At 40.6% G+C, this 23,131-nt stretch overlaps 3 protein-coding genes across 4 annotated transcripts; 2 read left to right on the top strand and 1 right to left on the bottom strand.

Moving 5' to 3' along the window:
- Positions 1–3,616: 3,616 nt before the first annotated feature.
- On the top strand, positions 3,617–4,654 carry LOC131232279 (uncharacterized). Its single transcript, XM_058228520.1, has one exon. It carries the CDS (start codon positions 3,617–3,619, stop codon positions 4,652–4,654), a length of 1,038 nt encoding a protein of 345 aa, XP_058084503.1.
- Positions 4,655–4,757: 103 nt separating this feature from the next.
- LOC131232280 (uncharacterized) lies at positions 4,758–5,861 on the top strand. Its single transcript, XM_058228521.1, has one exon. It carries the CDS (start codon positions 4,758–4,760, stop codon positions 5,859–5,861), a length of 1,104 nt encoding a protein of 367 aa, XP_058084504.1.
- Positions 5,862–15,806: 9,945 nt separating this feature from the next.
- Positions 15,807–16,820, bottom strand: LOC131232940 (uncharacterized). 2 transcript variants are annotated; one of them, XM_058229481.1, is made up of 2 exons: positions 16,316–16,820; positions 15,807–15,921 (listed from the first exon to the last, which is right to left on the bottom strand). In XM_058229481.1, exon 1 carries the CDS (start codon positions 16,525–16,527, stop codon positions 16,354–16,356), a length of 174 nt encoding a protein of 57 aa, XP_058085464.1. In that variant the 5' UTR covers positions 16,528–16,820; the 3' UTR covers positions 15,807–15,921; positions 16,316–16,353. The 2 variants fall into 2 exon arrangements, with proteins under 2 accessions (XP_058085464.1, XP_058085466.1); XM_058229483.1 differs by having other exon boundaries at positions 15,807–15,929.
- Positions 16,821–23,131: the final 6,311 nt, after the last annotated feature.

A 23,131-nucleotide genomic window follows, 5' to 3' on the forward strand; every position in this document is an offset into this window, starting at 1 on the left:
GCTTTCCAGAATAGGGATGTGGACGACAACACTTGATGGCGCTAGAACACGAGGGGATTGAACTAAGTGTTACAGAGTACATACTAACCTAACAACTTTCAAACATGCTTTGTGTGATATAAAGCTCCAAGTTAAGTTTCGTGGCATTGAAGTTACCATGCAAACTGCTTCGGGATACAGCCTCCGCTAGGTTGTTACACACATAATCAGCTCCCAAAAAAAAAGACCAGAGCGGATTAGGTGAGACCCTGTATCCACTGAGTTCTGTGTGTGTTATGTTCATACCTATACGATATCATTTTAGGCCATATGAAAAAAAAAAAAAAAAGGCAGATCCAGAGAGCTTAAGTGGACCATGCCAAAGGAAGCAGCAGAGATTACCATCCAAAACTTCTTGGAGCCACATAAGTTTTGGATCAAGTTGATATTTGTGTTTTCCCTTCATCCAAGTCTGTGTGACCCAATGAACAGATTGGATGGAAAGTAAACACTACGGTGGGCCCTATGAAGGTTTCAACTGTGGATGTCATTGTCCCCACTGCTTATTGTAGTGTGGTCCAATTGAGCTGTGTATCAATCTCAGCCCATAACCTAAAATGACCTCACAAAATGGATTGATGGATGGGGTGGAAATAGTATATACAACATGGTGGAGCCCATAGAACTTGGTGACGATCAGCACACCAACGAGGTTGCTGGTGTGTGGCATCCCACGCACTCCGCTTCTATGCAGTGTCCACCCATCAACCACTAGACTGTTAGCATTTTCAATTCAGGCGACTTTCGGTCAACACGACAAGTACAATAAGGATACATGCATTCAGACATTCTAACCTTCGCTTATAACTAACTATACTATCAAAAAAAAAATTCACACACCTCACTTTGGTAAACGATTCCAAGACTTTAGTGTTGAAATGAAGTAATCTTCACTTGTCTACCATTTGAGCTATTGATCAGTGTATGGGTGGCTTCTTCTACTATCCTGATTTTTGTAAGTTAAGTCATGTTAGCCAAATTTTGATTGAACAGTTGGACACTGAGAGATGGGGAATTGTTAAGTTGGTAGGTATTCATTAGCCCAATTTCTAACAACAACTCTCTGTCCAATTAAATCCTATCATATTATGTTTGCACCAACATTAGTAACCCAATATGTTGTCCACCTAATTAATAACTCCCTAAGGACACATGAGCTATGGATGCGGATTGCGCAATGACCCCAACACTATTAAGTGAGGTTGGAACTTGACAAGATTTAATTGAACCAGGTGGCGCTGTCAGAGGTAGGAGCCATGTAACATTTCCAAACATGCTTTGCCTGACCTCTAACAATGGCCGAATCAAATCAAGCCACATGGTCCTAAGGTCGTCACACAACCCAAGTTCATGAGCCGAATGAGGTGGTAACCAGTCACCTCGTAAAAAACTTTCATTCTATCAAAACCGGGCAGCACTTGGGTGTAACCTATGATAAGAAGAATCTCCTGTGGCCCCAAGTTCCATGCCGTGAAATGTGATGTTTGTGTTATATCCACTCCATTCATCTGTTTTGCCAGTTTATTTAGGACATGAACCCAAACACAATAGAGATCCAAAACTCAAAAGGAACCCAACCTGGGCCCACTATGATTTTTTATTTTTATTTTTATTTTTTTGCACACGCACACACACCCCCACACACTCACACCGTAGTGGGATTTCACCACCTACGGGTACTTGAACCCTTGACCAGGTGTTGAAACTCCTGAGAGTACCACTGGAGCAAGAGAAAGGAAGCAGCCCACTATGATATTTATATGCCATTCAATTTGGTGACTCTTATTTAGATTAAGGGAAAACACAAATTATCTAAGATGAATGGAACGCACAAATATCAACCTCATCCAAAACTTCTGTAATCCTAATCTCAAGAAGGTACCTAAGGCGGAAATTCAAATCCAATTAATTTTTGGATAGCCTTGTAAAATGTACATTGTAAAATGTACAAACAAAGTAGATATAACACAAACATCACAGCGGGCCCACCGGAAATTGGGGTTACACGGAATTCACCCTAGAATATTTTAGCAATAATAAATGAGAAATGCTTGAGTGCTCTGAGATCACTGTTACATCATCGTGCATTATAAGTTAAAGAGTGCTCCTAGTTGCATTGGGGGCAATTGGACTGTCTAGTCCACTGATCTAGACCGTTCATTAGGTCCAATGAACATTTCAAGATCTACCATGCAAAAATCATACCAATCAGACAAATATTAGTCACTCAATCAATGGTCTTTATTTTAGACAGTCAAGATCAATTACATAAAAATAGCCCCAATCAACAATTAGATCCATTTTTTTTGTCAGAGACCATCTAAAGATCACTTTTGTTAGGCAATCGTAGCCATCCCACCCATGACCTGGAAAAAGGATGGCTGTAGAAATAAGTCCAAATCAAGTATAGATTGAATCATCCGATCATTTTTTTTTTTGTTTTTTGTATTATAGACTGAGAAATATGTTCTTGATTTAATGGACAGTTCAGATCAATTGATCGGACTCTCAAACAGAACTTAGGCAGCTAGGAGCACCGGAGCCTTCCTCTGTGCTTTCAGAGTGCTCATCTCTCTGTCACTTATAATAAATTAGCAAGGCTGCTGAATCGCCAAAAAATAATAATAATAATAATAATAATAACAACGATAACCAATGAACCTATCCAGGGTAGGTATTAAGGAAATGTTCTTACCCATAAATCCCTAGGGTAAAGGACAACTCTTGTAAGAGTACTCCGCAGCAGCATCCACTTGGTTGCTCCGTAAACTCACCCTGGCAGAAACATTGGCACCCTCCTATTTTTTAGGGTGATTAATATTTGAGGTGAATACTCCTCCCTTTATATTATGGAATGATCCGTAGAGATCGTTCACCACAAGTCGGACATTGTTCAGTGATCCAAACCATTGATATTATGGGGCCGTCCACGTACAAAGCTTGTCCCAGAGAGAAGTCCTAAACCCTTGAAGAGGAGCCCAACAAAGACAATATAGCAAGCAACGGTTCTATCTCGACCAAAAAGACCAAATGCTTTGGAGCTAGAATCTTTCAATCTAAGTATATGGCATTAGATCAACATTTTGGATGAACGTGCCATCCGCACCACTTGTACAATGACACTATTTCCTAAACCATTGGTGGTATGGAGACCGTGCAAAGACGACCCACGGTAAGAGTGAGGATAGGGACCGTCCCCACTGAGATCTTGGGGGTAGAGGCCCACCCAAAGTTTGGATCAGGGTGACATTTTCGTTTACCCTTTTATTCTTGTGTGACTCACCTTATGAATGGGTTGGATGGCATGTAAACATGACAGTGAGCCCCATGTGTCGCCCACTTAAGTTTTCAATCTGCCTTGTATTTGGGAACACATCCTCAAATGAGCTGGCACAACTGATGGACGGATTAGATGTTATACAGACATCACAATGGGCCTCAACGGGTTGAGGCTCCAGGCAGGTGTGTACCATGTACTCCTTATTCAAGGTCTCGCTGAATAGAAAAGAATTCAGTTCTTGACCAAACGACAATCCCATAAAATACAGGCATAGTCGAGAAAAAAGAGCTAGAAGAGATGGGGTTGCATGGGTGCAGCACCAACGGCCACCTAGATCACTCCAAATTCCGCGAGCCAATGCCATGGAACGGTCTCTATGTAGCAGCTGCTTCTCTGGCATGCACCCTAGCCATGGCCTGCGACACCTTTCGTGGCCTCTGTCACCAGAATCTTTGGTTCCCTAGCAGAAACTTTTCACTGAACGCAACTTCCTTGGCCCTGTTAGGCATCGCAGCAAAACTACCCATCGATCTCAATACATCCATGCCCCACCGCCAGGATCAGCTGGCCAAGTTCAGTGGCACCATCCTCATCTGCACCGTGATGGGCAACTTCATGCCGTCTTTAGGAGCAATGGAAGAGTCCGAGATGCTCATGAACTTATTCGCCCTGTGCATTCTCGTCATCACTGTAGTTGTCAACATTGAAATCCAAATGGGTACTGGTGTGATTTATGTTTTCATACCCGAACACGCCACAATCGTGTTTCTCATGCTAATTCTGCTTGTGATTTTGGGGTGCTCAGCTTTAACAGCTCCCACCACTAAGCAGCTGCTAGAACAACAGTTCAAATGCAAACATGGATGGGCTTCTGATAACGGATCAGAAGAGGTCGGGGTGTCTACTGTTGAGAAACAGAAAGAGGATTTGAAGAACTATTGGGTGATGGCTGTTACCTGTAATCCTCAGTATGTTCTCGCTCGTTCTGCGTTGTCAACTGCTTCGAGAGCTTTCTGTCTCCTTGCTGCTCTGATCTTAGGGGAAGCAGTGGTCCAGTCGCTTGGCACAGGATCTTTCGACTTCTGCAGTGGGGAATCCGACTACAAGTGGTCAAGTACGTTGGTTTTGATATCTCAGGGGGTTGCAGTAGCGGTGGGCACCATCGCCCCTGCTCTTAGATGGTTCAATGCTGTTGGTTTCCACAACCTTCATAGAAGAGCAAGGAGCTTCAGACAGGAGTTCCAAGTAGAGAGGTGGTGGATTCTACGATTCATAGAAGCCAAAGATAAGCATTTGCCTTTTTGGGATCAGCAGCATGAGCAGCAGGCGCGTTAGGAAGATTGCCCACATCTCCAAAAACTGAATTCTTCATCTCCTCATAGCAATCCAAACTGTGGTAGTTTTGATGAGCAAATCCATTCGGCTGGTTTCAGTAACCATGTGGTCTCTCAAAATGTTGTTTTCCTCCTTTCGCTGCAAGAGATTACTGACAAAGCTGGTACCCAGTGAAAGTATTTTCAAGGAGGCATGGTCCGAGTTGGGGTCCGGCACAAATCCAAACCTGAGGGATTTTGTACTTCAACTCGAGGGGGAGGACTCACTGGTCAAGTTGATTGCGAGAAATGGATGTAAGCATATAGACCGATGGATACAGAATGCCAAAAAGCACCAACCAACTTACTTGATAGATCTACTAAGGAAGTCTATGGCATCAGAAGGTTTAAAGGGAGTCAGCCAGTTTGATAGTGACCAAATTCCCTCGATAACATGGGCAGAACCACCCAACTGTTGGGCTTTGCCTGTGGTGACCCTCACAAGCATTGCCCTTGCGCTTCCCAACACTGATCCATGTGCGATCAAATCATTGCTGTGTGGAGTACATGAAGGCCTCAGGTATGTAAGGCTCGTAGAAAAGACAATGGATGTCCAAGGGCTGACTAACATTAAGGAAGCTGCAGATAGTGTCTGGGTGAGTGTCGATGTTTACAATCGCTGGCTCAATGAGAATCTTTGCAAATTTGCACGTGAAGGAAAATGCTCTATGAAGGTACCTGAAGAACTTGCAGATGTTGGAAGGAAACTCGTTTTGGAGTTTACGAATGGGGTCTGGAAAAAGAAACCCCCAATTGAATGGCCTCCCAAGGTTTTGGCAGCCAATTCAATGTACAGAATATGTCAAACTATTCTCCAAGATTACAAGAAGTTTGGAGCAGGAGCAGATTACAAATTGCTTGAATGGTTAAACATGACAATAGCCGATACATTGTCTGCCTGTTTTACCAACTTACCACATGTTACATCCATGAAATGCCTTGGCAGTGCCATTGAAGTTAGGGCGCTGGGCGTTCTGGAGGCAGCGTCTCTTCTTGGGGAAGCTGAAAATATTATAGCAACCATTGGGCACAAAGCATTTTTCAATCTGGAACCTAATCAAATGGCATGTATTGATGAATGGCGTTTGTTCAAGAAGAGGAACCCATCATGTGTCCTTTCTTCAATGTGTGGTTTCAGTTCAGATAAATTGACATTGTATATTGAGTAGGAACCTAAAGCTACCTAAAGTCCAAACATATAAATAGTGCTTAAGTGGCATATCATGCAGATATGCAGCAAGCGATTGGCCATGCTTCGGGCATAACTGGTCATTTAATAACTGCGGTTAGGTAGAGATGTTATGCAGTTCTTTCAGCCTTTGTACTTGTAACTGCACACATTTCTAAAGTGTTAATGCATCACCCTTTGAGGTAGTCAATCTTCATGTGTTTTCAGCGTATCAAAATATCATGAAAATGTGGGCAGATATGAAAAATGATGTCCATTTTGCAGCAAGAAATTTACTTCTTCAACACGGAACTTGAAGAACAGTCACACTCATAAGTCATTTGTTCAAGAAGACACTAGAGTGTCGCACGGTACCATCTGATTTGGGCTAGTTACAAGAAAAAAAAAAAGGAGATATAGAGCACTGAATGCATAATACGAACCATGTATCCGGGACAACCCAACAAAAATGGTTTTCCTTTTATGGCACTGTTTATTCAACCATCAACATTGAGATGGTTAAACTGTTGTCATGATACTGTGTTCTACCATAGTTAAACTGTTGTCATGATCCTGTGTTTCTTCTATTCCTTTTTTGGTTGGGATTACATAATCAGTTCAGGGAGGCCCATAACCAGACCATCGACAGAAATCAAGCCCAGGTCTTTCCTCTAGTAGGGTCGTGAGCTAACCAGCTTAACTAATGGGGTGGATGTGATGATATTGTGCCCTTGAACCAGCATGCGTCAGGGTTTGAGCTGCCAGGCTTTGTTTGGGGTGGAAGTCTCCACGAGTGAAGTAGTTTGCACTTAAGAGTTGGTTGACCCTTCCTTTCTTAAGTTAATCATTGAAGGAAGCTCCTCCTTGTTGTTCAGGGTTTAGGTGGGTGCCTAGAAGCTTGCCTCTTTTATCCGAGAAAATAAAATCGCTTATGGCCCATTAGGTGCTTGTGAATCCAGCAGGCGGCTGATACCCGTGCTTGTGAGGTAGTTACCAGATGGTGGTTAGAGATTGGTGAATCAATTCTCATTGAGCTTTTTAGTTTTTCAATGAAAGTTTTTCTCTATTAAAAAAGGAACTTGTTGAATGAATTTGACCTTTGTCTTATGTGATAAAATTAGAATAATATCAACGATCACAAAGGAATTGTCTGAGTTCAAGACTGAACCCATTACTGGTTTTCTATGGAATATGCATGGGGCAATAACCTAAATTTTAGATATGCCTATGAAGCAAGTTAAAATATAAAAACAAATACCAATCACTGTCTTTTTTTTTCTTTTTCTTTTTTTTTTTGAAATGGTGTATTTCAATATATAAAACTGGCCGAAGCCATAATTACGAATATACAAAAGACACAAAAACCACAGCAAGCTACAACAAAGCAGCCCACAAATTGGGCAAATAGATATCCGCCTTCGACGTTTTAAGCCATTCAACCACTAGTGCCTTTGCTTTCCCAAATATTTCCTCTACCTGCCCCTCACAATTCCTAAAGCATCGATTGTTCCTTTCCAACCAAATTGATTAAATACCCACAAGAAGATATAATCACCGAACTTTCAAACCTACTCTGCTTGACCCTCCCCCATGCCACATCATGAAGAATTCCCCGATTGATTTTGGCGAAACCCAGAATATTTGAAAGAGATGAAAGAAGTTTTATCCACATCTGACGAGCAAACTTACAATGGATAAATAAATGATCCACTGATTCATCATTTTTAAGGCACAAAATACAAGCATATGGGAGAATCATTTTTCCTTTTACGAAGGTTGTCCACTGTAAGCACCTTGTTACTCCCACTAACCAAGCTAGTGTTGTCACCTTCGTTGGAGCCCCGTAATACCACACTATAGCTGTCGGAGAAGTCCCGTTAACCAACTGACCTCCACTGAGCATTTTGAAGAGTGACCTTACTGAGAATTTTCCCAACTTACCTTTTAACCACACCATTGAGTCTTGCTCTGAAGGTACCGGTTTTACCTTGGATAACAAATTCAAAAAGTTCACCAATTCCTCAAATTAGTCATCATTTAAGTTCCTTCTACACGATGTGGGCCCAAATAACTCTCTCCTTGAAACAAGTGACAACTAGCTACTAGCAAACCCTCTTCTCTTGAAAGACTTGCAAACCTAGGAAATATAACTCCCAATTTTTGCTCCCCCACCCATATGTCATCCCAAAACCTATCTTTTGCCAATTTCCCAAGGAGTAACACACCATTTCCCATACCTTGCTTTTTATCGAGTTAACCCCTTTCCATAGATAAGAAGATCTATATAGAGATGAAGACCACGTCCACCCCCGGGAGCCTAACCCATACTTTTCCTAACTACCTCCCTCCATAAACTCCCCTCCTCTACCCCAAATCTCCATACCCATTTACCTAATAAGGCCTTATTAACCACCTCCAAACTTCTCAGCCCCAGTCCCCTTTGACTCATTAGCTTGCATACGTCTTTCCATTTCATGAGATGAAACTTTTTCTTTTATTCCCTTCCTTTCCAAAAGAAGTCCCTCCTTATTTATACCGACTTTGGGCATTTAAAAGAGGACATGAAATAAATCGGAAGGTTAGACATAGTCGCCTTAATCATAGTTATCTTTCCCTCGAGAGACAAATACCTACTCCACTGCGATAGTTTATTTTCAAATCTTTCAATAACTTTTCCCAAACCCATTTGGGAGGCTTACCTATACACGAAGTAACCCAAGATACGTGGTTGGGAATGATCCTACCCTGCACTCAAATAACCTCGCAAAAGAAGACACCTCGGGCCTTGAGATACCGACACCCAATAGATCACTTTTATCAATATTAATCTTTATACCGAACACCACTTCAAAACAAACCACTATCATCCGCAAATTTTCCACAACTTCCTCATCAACTTCACAAAACAGCAACATGTCATCTGCACATTGCAAATGGGTTATCTGAAAATTAGAATCATCTATTCCAAAGCTAATGCGGACATCAGTGGTGCACCCTTTAGAGTGTACCAGAGAAGGAGGCATCGCCGACCGAGTACTGGAGCGAAGGAGTTAATTTTGGATCGACGTTGGGTCCATCGGACCCATTTTCTGATGCACTACGAGTGCAAGAGCGGCATGACCGCACCCTGACCGTAAATCCATGGGTCGAATTTCACACCCTACCACACGGGTGTTTTAATTTTACGCATTTTTATTCTTTTTTCTTGTTTCAGGGGCTTTATTGCACTTTCTTTATTTTTTTCGTCTTTTTTGTTATTTTTCTTATTTTCAAGGGCTTTAGTGCACTTTTACTTTTTCTATAGTTTATATATACGTTGTGAAAAACTCTATTTTCATTATTGTTGAATGAATAAAGATTCGTATTTTTTTTCTTCCTCTTTATTCAAGAGATTGGGGTTTCAGAATTAGCCTTTGGGTGTTAAGGATTCCACCCCGATTTCAAATTTCCTTCTTTCTAGATCTTCGAGGTGTGAGAAAAGGTAAGAATCGTCATCCTTTTCTTTTGACGACAAAAGGACATGTACTTTCTTCATCTCGAACCCTTCATTCTTCACCATTTTCATTCCTCTCTGGATATCCCCTTCTAGTTTGAACGGAAAAAGAATGATGATTAGTCAGTAAAATCATATCGAAACTTGATCGTGGACTAACTTATGCTAGATCTGGGATATCTTCATATCCATAGGTCCTCCATTTTTATTATTTACACGATTTTATGCTAAGGGGCATGATCCTGGCGGAATGACCCCATCTTTATGTTGAGATTTACTTAATCCCTTTGATTGGAAACTGTTAGTTAATTGGTGTATTTATTTGAGCATTCTTTAACCAAATTATACATGCATCTAGGGTTAGGTCATCACATGTCCTTGCATCAAAAGCCCTTCACAAGATCTACTGCACCACTGCCCCTCTCTCTATCATCTTCACCACTACAAAGAGATGCAGAGATAATGAATCCCCTTGTCGCAACCCCATGGACAAAGAGAAAAAGCTATTTGGAGGGTCGTTTACCATGATAGAGAACTTTGGAGATGCAATACACATCCGCATACATAATCGCCATCTCGTTCCACACCCCAATAGACTTAGCATATAATCTAAGAAGACCCAATCGACATGATCGTACACCTTCTCTACATTTAATGTACAAACCACACATTTCCTTCCACTTATGTTACATATATCTAATGTTTTAAATATCGACGATATCAGCCGATATATCCCACGATATATCTTGTATCCCACCTGTGTGATACGAAACACACAAGTAGTGTGATATATCCCACGTGTTCGATCCAGTGAATATTTTTTTAAATTTTCGATCTCTCTTTTTTTCTATAAATCATGTTAAATCAGTGTCAAATTGTTACAAATCCATGATTTTTTATGTTTTGCATTGCATGAAAAATCATGGATTAGGAGCTTCGATTTCGAGATTTGGAGGATAACGACCGAGTTGCGGAAATTTATTTAAAAAAAAAAAAATCAAAATCAAACATGTATGTGACCTAATCTAGTGATTCGTCTTTTGCTTTTGAATGTATTGTTTGTGATTCCACATGTCTTCTTACATTTATAAATTATATGAATAGACTTTAAATATACTTGCATCAATTCAGTTAAACAACGCATGGATTAGGACCCCATATAAAGAAAACCCATTATGTGCACTTGTTTTTTTTTAATGTTTTGATTTGTAAGTGTGTATTGATGTCTTTTTTAATAATCATTGAAATTTCGTTGAAAAATTCGACCAATTTCCAATGTTTCCAACAACAACGATACATTACGCGATACAACCAATATATCCCATGCGATAACCGATACGTATCTGTATCTCAAGGGTGCGATACGTAACACGAGACCGATATTTTGAACATTGCATATATCTATACTTTCATGTGCCACTAAGATGTTGTCCACAATTTGTCTTCCCACAACAAAAGCCCCTTGAGATTTAGAGATGACTTCACCTAAGGCTGTTTTAAATCTTGTGGCTAGCTCTTTTGACAAAATTTTGTATGGTCCTCCCAATATGCTTATCGGTCTATAGTCCTTCAAGCTTTCCACACCTTTCCTTTTTGGGATTAGTGCGATAAACGTAGCACCAAACTCTTGGAGCAAAGTAACTGTTTCAAAAAATTCATTAATAAAACCCATTACCTTGCCTTTAAGCAAATCCCAGAATTTCTAATAAAAGAGTGTCGGGAAACCATCCAGACTGGACACCTTTTCTCCACCCAACTCTTTAAAAGCACACACTATTTCTTCCTCAGGAAAAAAAATCAAGAGATTCAGCCTCCTCCAGCTATATGAACTGAAATGCCAGGTTATCAATCTTAGGCCACGACCAACCTTCCTTTGATAATAATTTCTTATAAAATTCTACAATTGCTGCACAAACCTTTTGCTTTCCTTCCATCATTTCTTCCCCTACTACCACCCATTTGATTCCATTTACCCTTGTTCTTGCACTTGCCAACATGTGAAAAAACTTTGTATTTTTGTCCCCCTCTTTGAGCCATAGTGCTCTCGACCTCTATCTTCATTTTATTTCTTCTTGCCTCATTTTAGCATTATATTTCGCCAAATGTAACTACCTCCATGCCCTCTCCTCCTCGGACAAACCTATTGATTAATCGTTAACATCCATATTTTGAATCTCATTCAACATATTCATCGTTTCCTCCTCCCTACTCCTTAGGACTTCTTTTTTCCACCCGTTTATCTTACTCTTCAGTTTTTTAAGTTTTGAAACAGATTGAAACCTGCTCCCCCTTGATCCGGGAAAGACTTCCACCACTCCCTTATCAAGTCTAAGAATCCCTCCACTTCTAACCAAGCGGATTCAAACTGAAAAGGCCTTGGCCCCCACTCTTCGTCATCCAACTCTAACATTATCAGATAGTGATCGGAAATTGGCTTAGAAAGGCCATATTTATGAACAGGCGGGAATAGCTCTACCCAACCGGTCGAAAGCAAAAAACGATCCAATCTTGACTTAACTGCTAACGTCTGACCATTTGACCAAGTGAACGTTAGCGTTCCCAATGGTAGATCCACTAATTCATTCGTTGTAATCCATTCCAAAAATTCTTTCATACTTCGATTGATCCTACACCCATTTGACTTTTCTGATGGGAATCGAACCACATTGAAATCACCTCCTACGTATCACGGAAATGGCCACTTTTTACGACATTCATCCAACTCCGCCCAAAGCTAATCCCTACCTCGAGCTTTATTTGGACCATAGACCACTGACATGATCCATCTAAACCCGGAAGCTTTATCTCGTAACAATAATGATTCTATCTTTATTGCCCCTTGTCACATTCTTCTAATTCCCATAGCTTCAACTTCCATATTACTAAATACCAATCATTGTCCCCAAATATCTTTCTCAAATTTAAGTTACAGAAAGTGGATGGTGCTAAAATGATTAGGAAGATAATTGATGGTGACAAGGCAATACACCTCAATACATTGGAATATAAATCAAAGTACAATTAGGGTATGCTTCAAAGTTACTGTATTTGCATTGAGTAGAATGGCCATTTTGCTCATTTCTGTTGGTTTATGTCGAATAAACTTGTTAGTTTGTTGGTTTTACCTAGCTTTTGTCTTGTCTTGTCATATCATTGTAGAAACTTTAGTCCTACATGAAAAGTTTCCAAGAATTGGAAAATGTTTCTAAAGGCTTGTGAACTTGTGAGCTTGGTTGGGTCCTTTCCTTCACACGTATTGCACTTGATTTTATAATATATATATAAAAGTTTTATTTTAAGTAATTATTTAATACCAATTAGAATATTATGATAAGTCGAGTGGATGTAGCCCACTGTGACTGTCTCAGCATATGCCTTAAGTGCACAATGCATCTCTTAGATAATGAGCACATCCCCAATAGATTACTGATTGTTCACCAACATTTTAACCATGGTTAACTTCTATAAATAAAAAAAATATAAATAAATAAAAAAAGGGTTTTGGGGTATGGCTAAATACACTCAGAGAAAAACTCAGAAAGTTTCACTTGTTCTCTTATCTTTTGCCTTTTTCCTTTTTATAATTGGTGTTTTTCAACTTTCTTTTTTCTATCATCAGCAAGATACAAAGGGACCTTTTCTTAATGATGTTCTTGATTGGATAAGGTGTGCAACCTTCATTTTGTCTTCAGTCCTGCCATGCTATTATAGCTATGAGTGTCGTAACTGTTGCCCAAAGGAACATGATTCATCTTAAAGAAAGCAACCTAGTACCTGCCTCATCCCAGAAGTTTGCTTAATCAGTGAGCTTCTTCCATCTCTGCAACAGGTTTCTTTTAAAGAAAGCAACCTAGTCCATGCCTCATCTAAGCAGTTTTCTTAATTGGTGAACTTCTAACATCTCTCTATATCAGGTTTCTTTCATTCAACATACACAAGTACTGTTGACATTGTTTTAACCAGTGTTCGAAATATCAATACTATCGGCCGATATTATCGTTATCGCACCCCTGCGAGATGATACAATCACGAAAACCCCCGGAAGATACCAAAAAACTCAAAATTCAGATATCAGCCGATATATTGTCGATATCGCACGATATTTTGACGATATCGCGCAATTTCCTCTCCATTATTGTCGGACATCGACGTCATCATCCGAAAAAATCAGGAAAAAAAATAAAGGGTGGATTTTGGTACCTGTAGAAGAGATCGCCATGATCGGAAGCTTCCATTTGGTGGGCCATTCGAATTGAAGTGTCATTCCTAGGTTTCCACAAATAACATCTCCGATTTTGGAGAGAAATCCGAAGACAACCGATGAGATTTGGGAGATATTTTAGGGTTCCGATTTCCGGAACCCTCTTTGCTTGAAAACCAAAGGTCGTTCGAGCCTTTTTTCTCAAACGCGGATTAGCTACTGACAAGTTGAGTAGCGAGATCGCTACTGAAGTGACGTCACCAAGTTACGTGGGTCCCACCATGATGAATGTGTTATATCCACACGATCAATCCATTTGGAGATATCATTTTAGGACATGAGTCAAATAACAAGGTAGATAAAATTCTGTAATGGACCCCACTACAGAAAACAGTGGAGAAAGTAACATACACCGTTGAAACCTTCCTAAGGTCCACCGTGATGTTTATTTGAGATCTGACCTATTAATAAGTTAAAAAAGGCATTATAAAAGGGAAAAAAAATATATTAGTTTAATCGAAAACTTTTGTGCCCATCAGAAGTTTTTAATGGTGGGTGTCACTCTCTCTACTGCTTTCTGTGGTGGGGTCCATTGGAGCTTTGAATCTTAGTCATTCTTAGGCTAATGGCATAAAATGTTCTCTCCAAATGGATGGACGGTGTGGATACAAAACATACATCATGGTGGGGCCCACGGAACTTGGTGACATCAATTCAGTAGCGAGTCTCGCTACTCAGCTAATCCGCACCCTTTTTTTTATTGCAATCGAGTACGCGCGCACGGCGCACCACCGAACTGTGTTGACGTCACCAAGTTCTGTAGGTCCCAGCATGAGGTATGTGTTATATCCAGGCCGTTCGTCCATTTGGCGAGCTCTTCGTAAGGCTTGAGCCAAAAAATAAGACAGATTCAAAGATCAACTAGACCACACTGCAAACAGCAGTGGTAGATTGAACGTCTACCATTGAAACCCTTTTGAGGGTCACAGAAGTTTTGGATCAATATGATATTTATTTTTCCTCTTCATCCGTGTAGGAATAACGTTATGAACGGTATGGATGGCATGTTAACATCACTGTCGACGCAGGGAGGTTTCAACGGTAGGAATTTTCCTACCCACCTTTTCCTTTAGTGCGGCCCACTTTAGTCTTGGATTCTGCTCATTTTTGCTCTCAAGTGCTAAAATGATTTCAAAAAACGAATGGACGAGGTGGATTTCTTACAAACATCACAGTGGACCCCACCTAGGTTTTGAGAGAAGGAACTTGGTAGCAGCTCCCCACCCCCAGTGTAGTGGGAAGTGGATCCCCTAGTGAGCAGTGTACTTTGTAAACTTTGTGGACCCACTATAATTCATGTATTTTATCCACTCCATCCATCCATTTTACCAGATAAATTTATGGTTTGAATGAAGAGAAAAAACTATTATTAGCCTGAACCAAAACTTTTGTGGCCCACTAATGGTCAATCACCATTGTTTCCTATGGTATGGTCTACCTAATTATTGGATCTGTTTTATTTTTTGGATAATGTCCTGAAATGATATGGAAAAACGGATGAACGGGTTGATACTGAATATAGTTATCTTAGTTCAATCGGACAACGCACAGCTTAGGACCCTATACAAAGGAAATTTATTATGTACACTTCTTTTTTGAAACTTTATGATTTAAAAGTGTGTATTAAGGGCCTTTTTAACAACCCCCAACGTTTCATTAAAAAATTCAACCATTTTCCCAATGTTTCCCCATGTTTCCCAAAAAGTGCGATAAACTATGCGATACAAACGATATAGCCCGTGCGATAACCGATACGTATCTGTATCCCAAGGGTGCGATACATTGTGCGATACCGATATTTCGAACACTAGTTTTAACAACAATTCCTTCAATGTGAAGGAGGTCATCTGCCATCTGGGTCCAGTTTGGAGAACTACCTCCATTTCTCTCAACACAGAACAGGGTTTCCACATTTCCCAAGCAAAGCAACATTTCAAAATTAAAGCATGGCGAACATTCAGAAAGGCCACCTTAGCATGAACTCAGATTGATGCTTCTTTGAATCAAAATGCAATCCTTTTAAAGTCAATCAAATTCCTAACGTATGCATGATCTATAAATGGATATCTTATATTTATTTCCAAACAAGAACAAAAGAAAATTAAATAACGGCACAATAGTCAATATTGGATCCGACAAAATCCCACCTTCATTGCTGAAGAACTTGTTTCTAATTCCCATTTAAAAAAAAAAAAAAATCTCTTGGTGATAAATCCTGGGATTACATTGGTTAATTATATAACAGAAAAAAATGTAGCAGAATCGTGCAGCTTCAGCAATACCAAAGCTCCAAATGCTCCCCATAACCTGAAATCCTATGTTCACATCATTATAATGATAAGCAGTGCATCCAAACGATACATAGGGAATACATATGAACGGTTTAAAACCCACAGTATGCTTTTCATCTGCAACAAAATCATATATACAACAAAACACAGAGAAAAAAAAGCTTCACATACATAATCAATACAAGAATGACGCAGAATCATGAATGCATTGCAACGTAAAATTCAAATACAAAATAAGTAGAAAAACAGTATGATCATCATTAAACCGAGCATAAACCCCATACATCAAAATTCCAATCCCACTTTCCGTGACATTCTCCATTCTTTTATTTCTCAAACAGGCAGATTGTAAAGAACGGAGAGAGAGAGAGAGAGAGAGAGAGAGAGAGAGAGAGAGAGAGAGAGAGGACCTAATGCTTCTAGAACATTCCAGAAGCGGTAGCGGAAGCTAATCTTCGTCGCCCCTCTTTTTCGGCTTCCGGTAATTTTCTTCGATGTGTTTGGCCATCAAAATCCCTGTGTTGGCGAGCTTCTTGATGTTCGGGACATTATAGTTCTGAGCCACGTAAATCCCGCACACGGTTCCCAGCATGAACGTGAAACTACTCCTTATTATCCCCATCTCTTCTTCTTTCTTTGAGAGATAGAAAGAAAGAATTTTAGGGGTTTTCGGAGGTAGAATCGGTAAGGGAGAGGAGGCTTCAAGGAATAAGGGAGATGACTCTCGCTTGCTAGGACTGGGTTTAAATAAACCCTCCTTCGCCCGGGTATGGCGCACGTTAGCGTGTAAGCTTCCTTTCAAGTCTTCTTTGAAGTTCAGGGAGATGGCGGAGATCCTTTTATATGCTGACTACCCCCTTCTCCAAGACACCGGTTCCAACCCCCCGTTTTCGAAGGGGAGGCCCGGGATTGTAGCCCGCGGATTACAGAAACGCAACTCATGAGTTTCAGCGATTGATCATAGCCCTTCGTTCTTGGTACATATAAATTCGATGGACCGGGATCGCCTACAAGGCCCGTTTGACGCAGTGCGGGTAAAACACCCAAGTCTGTGGGGCCCGCCATGTCCAATGTGTAAAATCCACTCCGTCCATCACATTCTATCCTCGATACTAGGATCTCGGGCTAGTAATCAGCTACATCAAAAACTCAAATGGGAACAATGGGGATGCGATGCCAGCAATAGGTTTGTGTGTGAGCCCATGAGGAGTGTTATTTTTCATAAACCCGTTAATCAGGTTTAACTCATCAGGATGAAGAGTATATAAAATTCACCTGGATATAAAACTCAGTCCGGTAACATAATCTGAATTAGCGATTTTATTAAAAAATTTATATTGTTCCCATTGATATATTAGTTTTTAATCGGACTTATCCTCTAAATATATGGTTCAAGTAGGGATTATCACCTGATGAACAGAGTACATTTTACACATTCAACACTGGCCCCACAGAGCCTGGGTGTTTTACAGGTGCCGGAGAGGATTCCATATTCAATCAAGTCCATTCTTAGATGGTTAGAGGTAGAGGTGTACACGAACGGAGCTATAAGCTCAGTTAGCTTGCTTGACTTTACTCAAAAAAGCTCGACTCAACTCGGTTTGAAGCTAAGTTCGAGCCGAGTTGGGCCGATTTTTTGAGCTCGAAAATGAGTTTGAGCCGAGTTCGAGCTGGCCCCAACTCAACTTGACTCAGATTGAACCCAACTCGAATCGAACTAGTCCAGTGACTCTATTACTTTGATATTGATGTTGCTCACCTAGTGTTTGATAAAATGATTCAACGAAGTGTGGTTGGTGGCAACGAATGTATGTATATGAAACTAATACCCTTTTTTTAAAATTTTTATATTGCTTAGAAGATGTTTGATAAAATACTTGTAAAACTATAGTTGTTGTCTTCAATACAGTAAGATTTTGAAGGTGTAGTCCAGGTGTTTGTGAAAATGCTGCATAGGCGAACTCAGTTTGATCTTGGCTCAAACTCAGCTCGAATCGGCCTGAGCTGCTAACCAGATCAAGTCGAGCTGCCAGTCAAGCTCAAAGACCGAACCGAGCCAAGTTCGAGCTGAGGTCAACTAGTGGCCAAGTCGAGTCGAGCTGAGGCCAACTCAACTCGGTTTGACTCGACGTACACCCCTAGTTAGATGGCCGCGCTTGGCTTATTCATGGCCAGGCATTATTGTTCGGTGTTGGTCTTGCTTGGCTTGAGCGTACTGGATGCGGATTGCACATAGCCAATAATGACAAAGCTACGGGTCGGTGCTTTTTGGGGATCACAATGATGTGTGTATTTTATTCACACTGTTCATCCATTTTGGATTACCCCCAAAAAATAAGATAGATCTAAATCTCAGGTGGACCACACCACAGGAAATATTGGGGATGTACCACCTATCATTAAAAACTTCTTAGGGTGCACTTTGATATTATTAAAAACCTCCAAAGTATACTCTAATATTTATTTGCTTTTCAACCTATAGATTAAGTCGCATAGACTTAGATTAAAGGAAAATAGAGCTTGATCCAAAACTTTTGTAGTCTTAAGAAGTGTTTAACTGTAACGTTAATTTGCCATCCAATTTACTGATTAGGTCACAAAGACTTGGATGAAGGGAAGAAATAAATATCATCCTTATTCAAAACTTATGTGACTTGGGAAAAGTTTTTAATGGTGGGCATTCAATCACCACAATTTCTTGTGGTGTGGTCCACCTAAAATTTTGATCTGCTTTATTTTGGGCTGTTAAATAAATTGACAGTGTGCATAAAATACATAAATCATGGTGGGACCCACAGAGCACCGTCCAATTGCAGCATTGGTATGCAATCAGCCTCCAAGTGGACTGCCTTCTTCAATACATCACAGTTGACTGACTTCCCCTTCTCCAAGACACCGGCTCTAGACTTCCCCTTCTCCAAGACGCAGGCTCTCCAATTCCCTGTCGCAGCATGACAAGTTTGATTCTATCAAAACAGGGTGCTATCCATGCCCACTGTGGAATTTTAATGTCATCCAACCCGTTCATTAGGTGACTCTACTTGAACAAAAAAAACCACGAATATCATAATACAAAACTTTTGTGGCCCCAACAAGGCATCAATGGTGAGCCTTTAAACCCAGATTATTGTGGTGTGACCCACACCACCAACCTGGCCGATGTTTGTGGAAGTTGACTATGAGCACCAATCCTCTTAGAGCTTCTTCTTCTCTTTTTTAGTACACACCCCACTGTCAGTATACACTCCACTCTTAGCCACCATGAATCGATACCAAAACCTCATTGTTGACACCAAGTATTAGAGTTTTTTCTGACTCTATGCTTCACTTTTAAGCCATTGTCCTTTCTCTGCCCCTCTAAATTTACTTTACCAAATTATTATCTTTCTTTACGGGCGCATTTTTACCAGGCCAAAATGTCCCTGCTATATTAGAAATGTAATTTCTGAAAGCCGCTGATAATCCATGGCCGTTGGAAAGCATGAAATTCAACTAGCGAAATCTATAGCTACGGATTATAACCGTAGATTTTTTCAGGAAACATGAAATTCAACGAACCTCGAAGGAAATGCAATGAACTCGTTGAACTTCATTTTTGCTCACCAATAGCTACGGTTATAATTAGTAGCTATATGTTTCGCTTGTTGTATGATTGTTACCAATAGCTACGGTTATAATTCGTAGCTATATGTTCAAAGCTTTCTACCATTACCTTTCTAATAAAACCGGGGCAATTTGATCTAATAAAAATACACCCAAAAGAGTAATAGTTCCATAAAAAAAGTTTAGAAGGGTTGCATGAGCAGAGAATAGACGGTCAAAGAAAGCTATAAATATTGTAGCCACCGTTATGAACCCAAAAATAAGCCATATCCAAAGCTAAATTGTACCACACCATGAACAGCGGTGGGACAATGATTCTCACCATTAAAACATTCATGGGGCCCACCATAATACTTAATTTTCATCCAATCTGTCCATAAGCTCACACATACTTAGATGAAGAGGAAAAATAAATATTATATTGATCCAAAACTTCTGTGATCCCAAAAGGATTTCAATGGTAGATGTTCAATTCCCCACTAGTTTTTGCAGTGTGGTCCACTTTATCTATGGATCTATCTTATTTTTCCGCTCAAGCCTTATGCCAAGTTCACCAAATGAACGGATGGTTCAGATATAACACATACCTCATAATAAGATCCACAAAACTTGGTGACGTAAACACGTCAGCCAGATTTGCATAGAAAGCGGATGGCCTTGGACAAGTTCCTGGAAACGGTGGTAAAGCCCACCGTAATGTTTGTGAGGAATCCACTCCGTCTATACATTTTGTAATTTAATTTTAAGATTTGAGACCAAAAGCTAGCAGGATCCGAAACTTAAATGGGCTGTACTAAAGGAAAATATGGTTAGGAAAATTTCTACTGCCGAAAACTCCTTGGGAGTAGACTGATGTTTACATACCATCCATGACGTCAACGTCATTCTTATGGGAAGAACTGAAAACACAAACATAAGCATGATTCAAAACACCTCTCGCCCTACTTGAGCATTGGATCAGGTTCATTTTGGCCTTTAATATCTTAAAATGAACCCACAAAATGGATGAACCGGGTGGATTTCTCACAAACATCAGGATAAGCCCCACCTGAGTTGCCGGCGCATGAACTTCCTTCGGAAGGCTTTCATAGGTATCACGGAGTTCCCGGTGCATGAACCTCCCTCGGAAGGCTTTCATAGGTATCACGGAGTTCCCGGTGCATGAACTTCCTTCGAAGGCTTGCACAGGAAATCCGCTTCCGACTGCCTTGGATCGCGGATTTCGTTTGGAATTTAATGCAGTGGGAAGCTAAGTAGGGCCACCGTGATGTTTATTAGAAATCTAGACCGTTTATCCATTTTCAGCACTCATTTTAGGATATGCTCTAAAAATTGAGGTGGATCAAAAACTCAAGCGGGCCATACAAGAGGAATAACCGGAACGCGGATTAGATATCGACAGGTTGAATAGCCAGTTGGCTACTAAAGTGACGTCACCAAGTTCTATGGGCCCCATTATGATGTATGCATTATATATCCACACTGCCCATCCATTTAGAGCAAGTCATGAACCAAAGAATGCGGCAGATAAAAATCTGTAGTGTACCCCACCATAGAAAACAGCGGAGAGAGTGATTCCCACCGTTGAAACTATCCGAAGGCCCACCATAATGTTTATTTGAAATCCAACCTTCTCAAAAGTTAAAAAAGACATGAAATAAGAGAAAACACAAATATCAGCTTGATCAAAAACTTTTGTGGCCTTTAGAAGTTTTTAATGGTGGGCGTCATTGTCCCCACTGTTTTCTGTGCTGGTTCCACTGGAGCTCTGAATTTAACTCATGCTTTCGATATTGCCCTAAAATGATCTTTCCAAATAGATGGAAGGTGTGGATACAAAACATACATCATGGTGGGGCCCATGGAAATTGGTGACGTCACTTCAGTAGCGAGTCTCGCTACTCAACCTGTCAGTAGCTAATCCGCGCCCGAAAAAATGAAAAACTGGGGAAAGAGTTTTTTCCCTCGTGCCCCGACAAAATGAATGGACGGCGGGGATGAAACGCTTACATCATGGTGGCCCCACAGAGTTTGGGCGACAATCATTCTAAAAAATCAACGACTTTACTGGCAGCCAATACCAAAATAAGCCACTTATTTACCATATTTTACGTGCATTTGCAGCTAACCAAAATGAACGAAGAGCATTCTAGCCGGTGCTTTCATAGCCATTTTAACTTAGACAGTCCAATCCAGTCATCTAGATTGTTCCTTATGTCTCGGACACATTTCATTGGCTACCATGAAAACACCACCCCCTTCCAAAAAAATATAAAGCAATTGATCAATGGGCCTCTGTACGGACGGTCAAGAATGATTAGACAAAATAGGTTCAATCGACCATTTGATACATCTATTGGTTAGGGCCAAATCATGGATTGCTTATGATTCCCAAAGAATCACTTCTGTTAGGCAATCATAGCCATCCATCCATGGCTTGGAAAAGGGACCACTATAGATAATAAGTACATACCAAGGATGACCAATCATATGATCAGTGTTAAAAAAATTTCACAGTGGCCCATGAAATGTGTTCTGGACTTAACAGACGGTTCAGATCAATCCTTTGGATTGCCAAGTTGAACAGACTCACCTAGGAGCACTATAACCTGTAAGTGCTATGGAGAACCTCTCTCATAATAAATTAAAAAGGGCGTTGAATTGCCAAAAAAATTTACAATGATAATCAACGAACCCATCAAGGGTAGGTTTACATGAATCTTCTTCCTCTTACCTATCAATCCAAAGGGTGAAAAGAACTCTTTTAAAAGTACTCCGCAGGAGCATCAACGCAGTTGCTCCCCTAAACTAACACTGGCAGAAACAGTGGGACACACTGCAAGTTAGGCCATTGTTCCGTGATCCAGACCTTTGATATTATGGGCCCATCCACGCACAAAACTTCTCCCAAACAGATCCTAATCCCTTACAGAGGCGCCTAACAAAGACCATACAGCAAACAAGGGTTCCCATTCAACCAATAAAGACCTTTTGCAGCCAGGATCTTTCAATTTCAAGTCCATGGCCCCACTTGTTGTTCAAGGACACTTTCTTAAATCGATTTGTTGTAGGAATCCCATGCAAAGACCCATTGTAACGTCTGCCTACGTGATATCTGCGCCAGCTCATATTAGGACCAGGCATCTCCAAAACTGAAGTGGGACAGGGGTCACTGAGACCTTGGGAGTTGAGGCCCACCGAAGTTTGGAACAGGGTGACATTTTGATTTCCCTTTATCCTTGCATCACTCACCTTATGAATGGTTGGATGGCATGTAAGCGGTTATGGTAGGCCCCAGCAAGGTTTCAATGGTAGGCGTCTCCATCCCCAACATTTCTAATGGTGTCATTCGCTAGAGTTTTGATTCTGCCTGGCATCTGGGCAGACGTACTAAAATGAGCTGGCACAAGAGTTGATGTTATACACACATCACAATGGCCACAGGCGTTGTAAGAAATTGGCCTCCCTCCAACAAACTGCAGAGTACTTCAGCAGCAACCACCTTTGGTACACATTCAAGGCTGCTCAATAGAAGAAGGAAAAAAGAAAAATAAAAAACACATTTACAGGTCTTTGACCAAACACAAATCCTTTTAAAATAGGAGCAGAGTCGAGAAGAAAGA

This window comes from Magnolia sinica, chromosome 18, assembly GCF_029962835.1.
Source record: "Magnolia sinica isolate HGM2019 chromosome 18, MsV1, whole genome shotgun sequence".
NCBI lineage: Eukaryota > Viridiplantae > Streptophyta > Magnoliopsida > Magnoliales > Magnoliaceae > Magnolia > Magnolia sinica.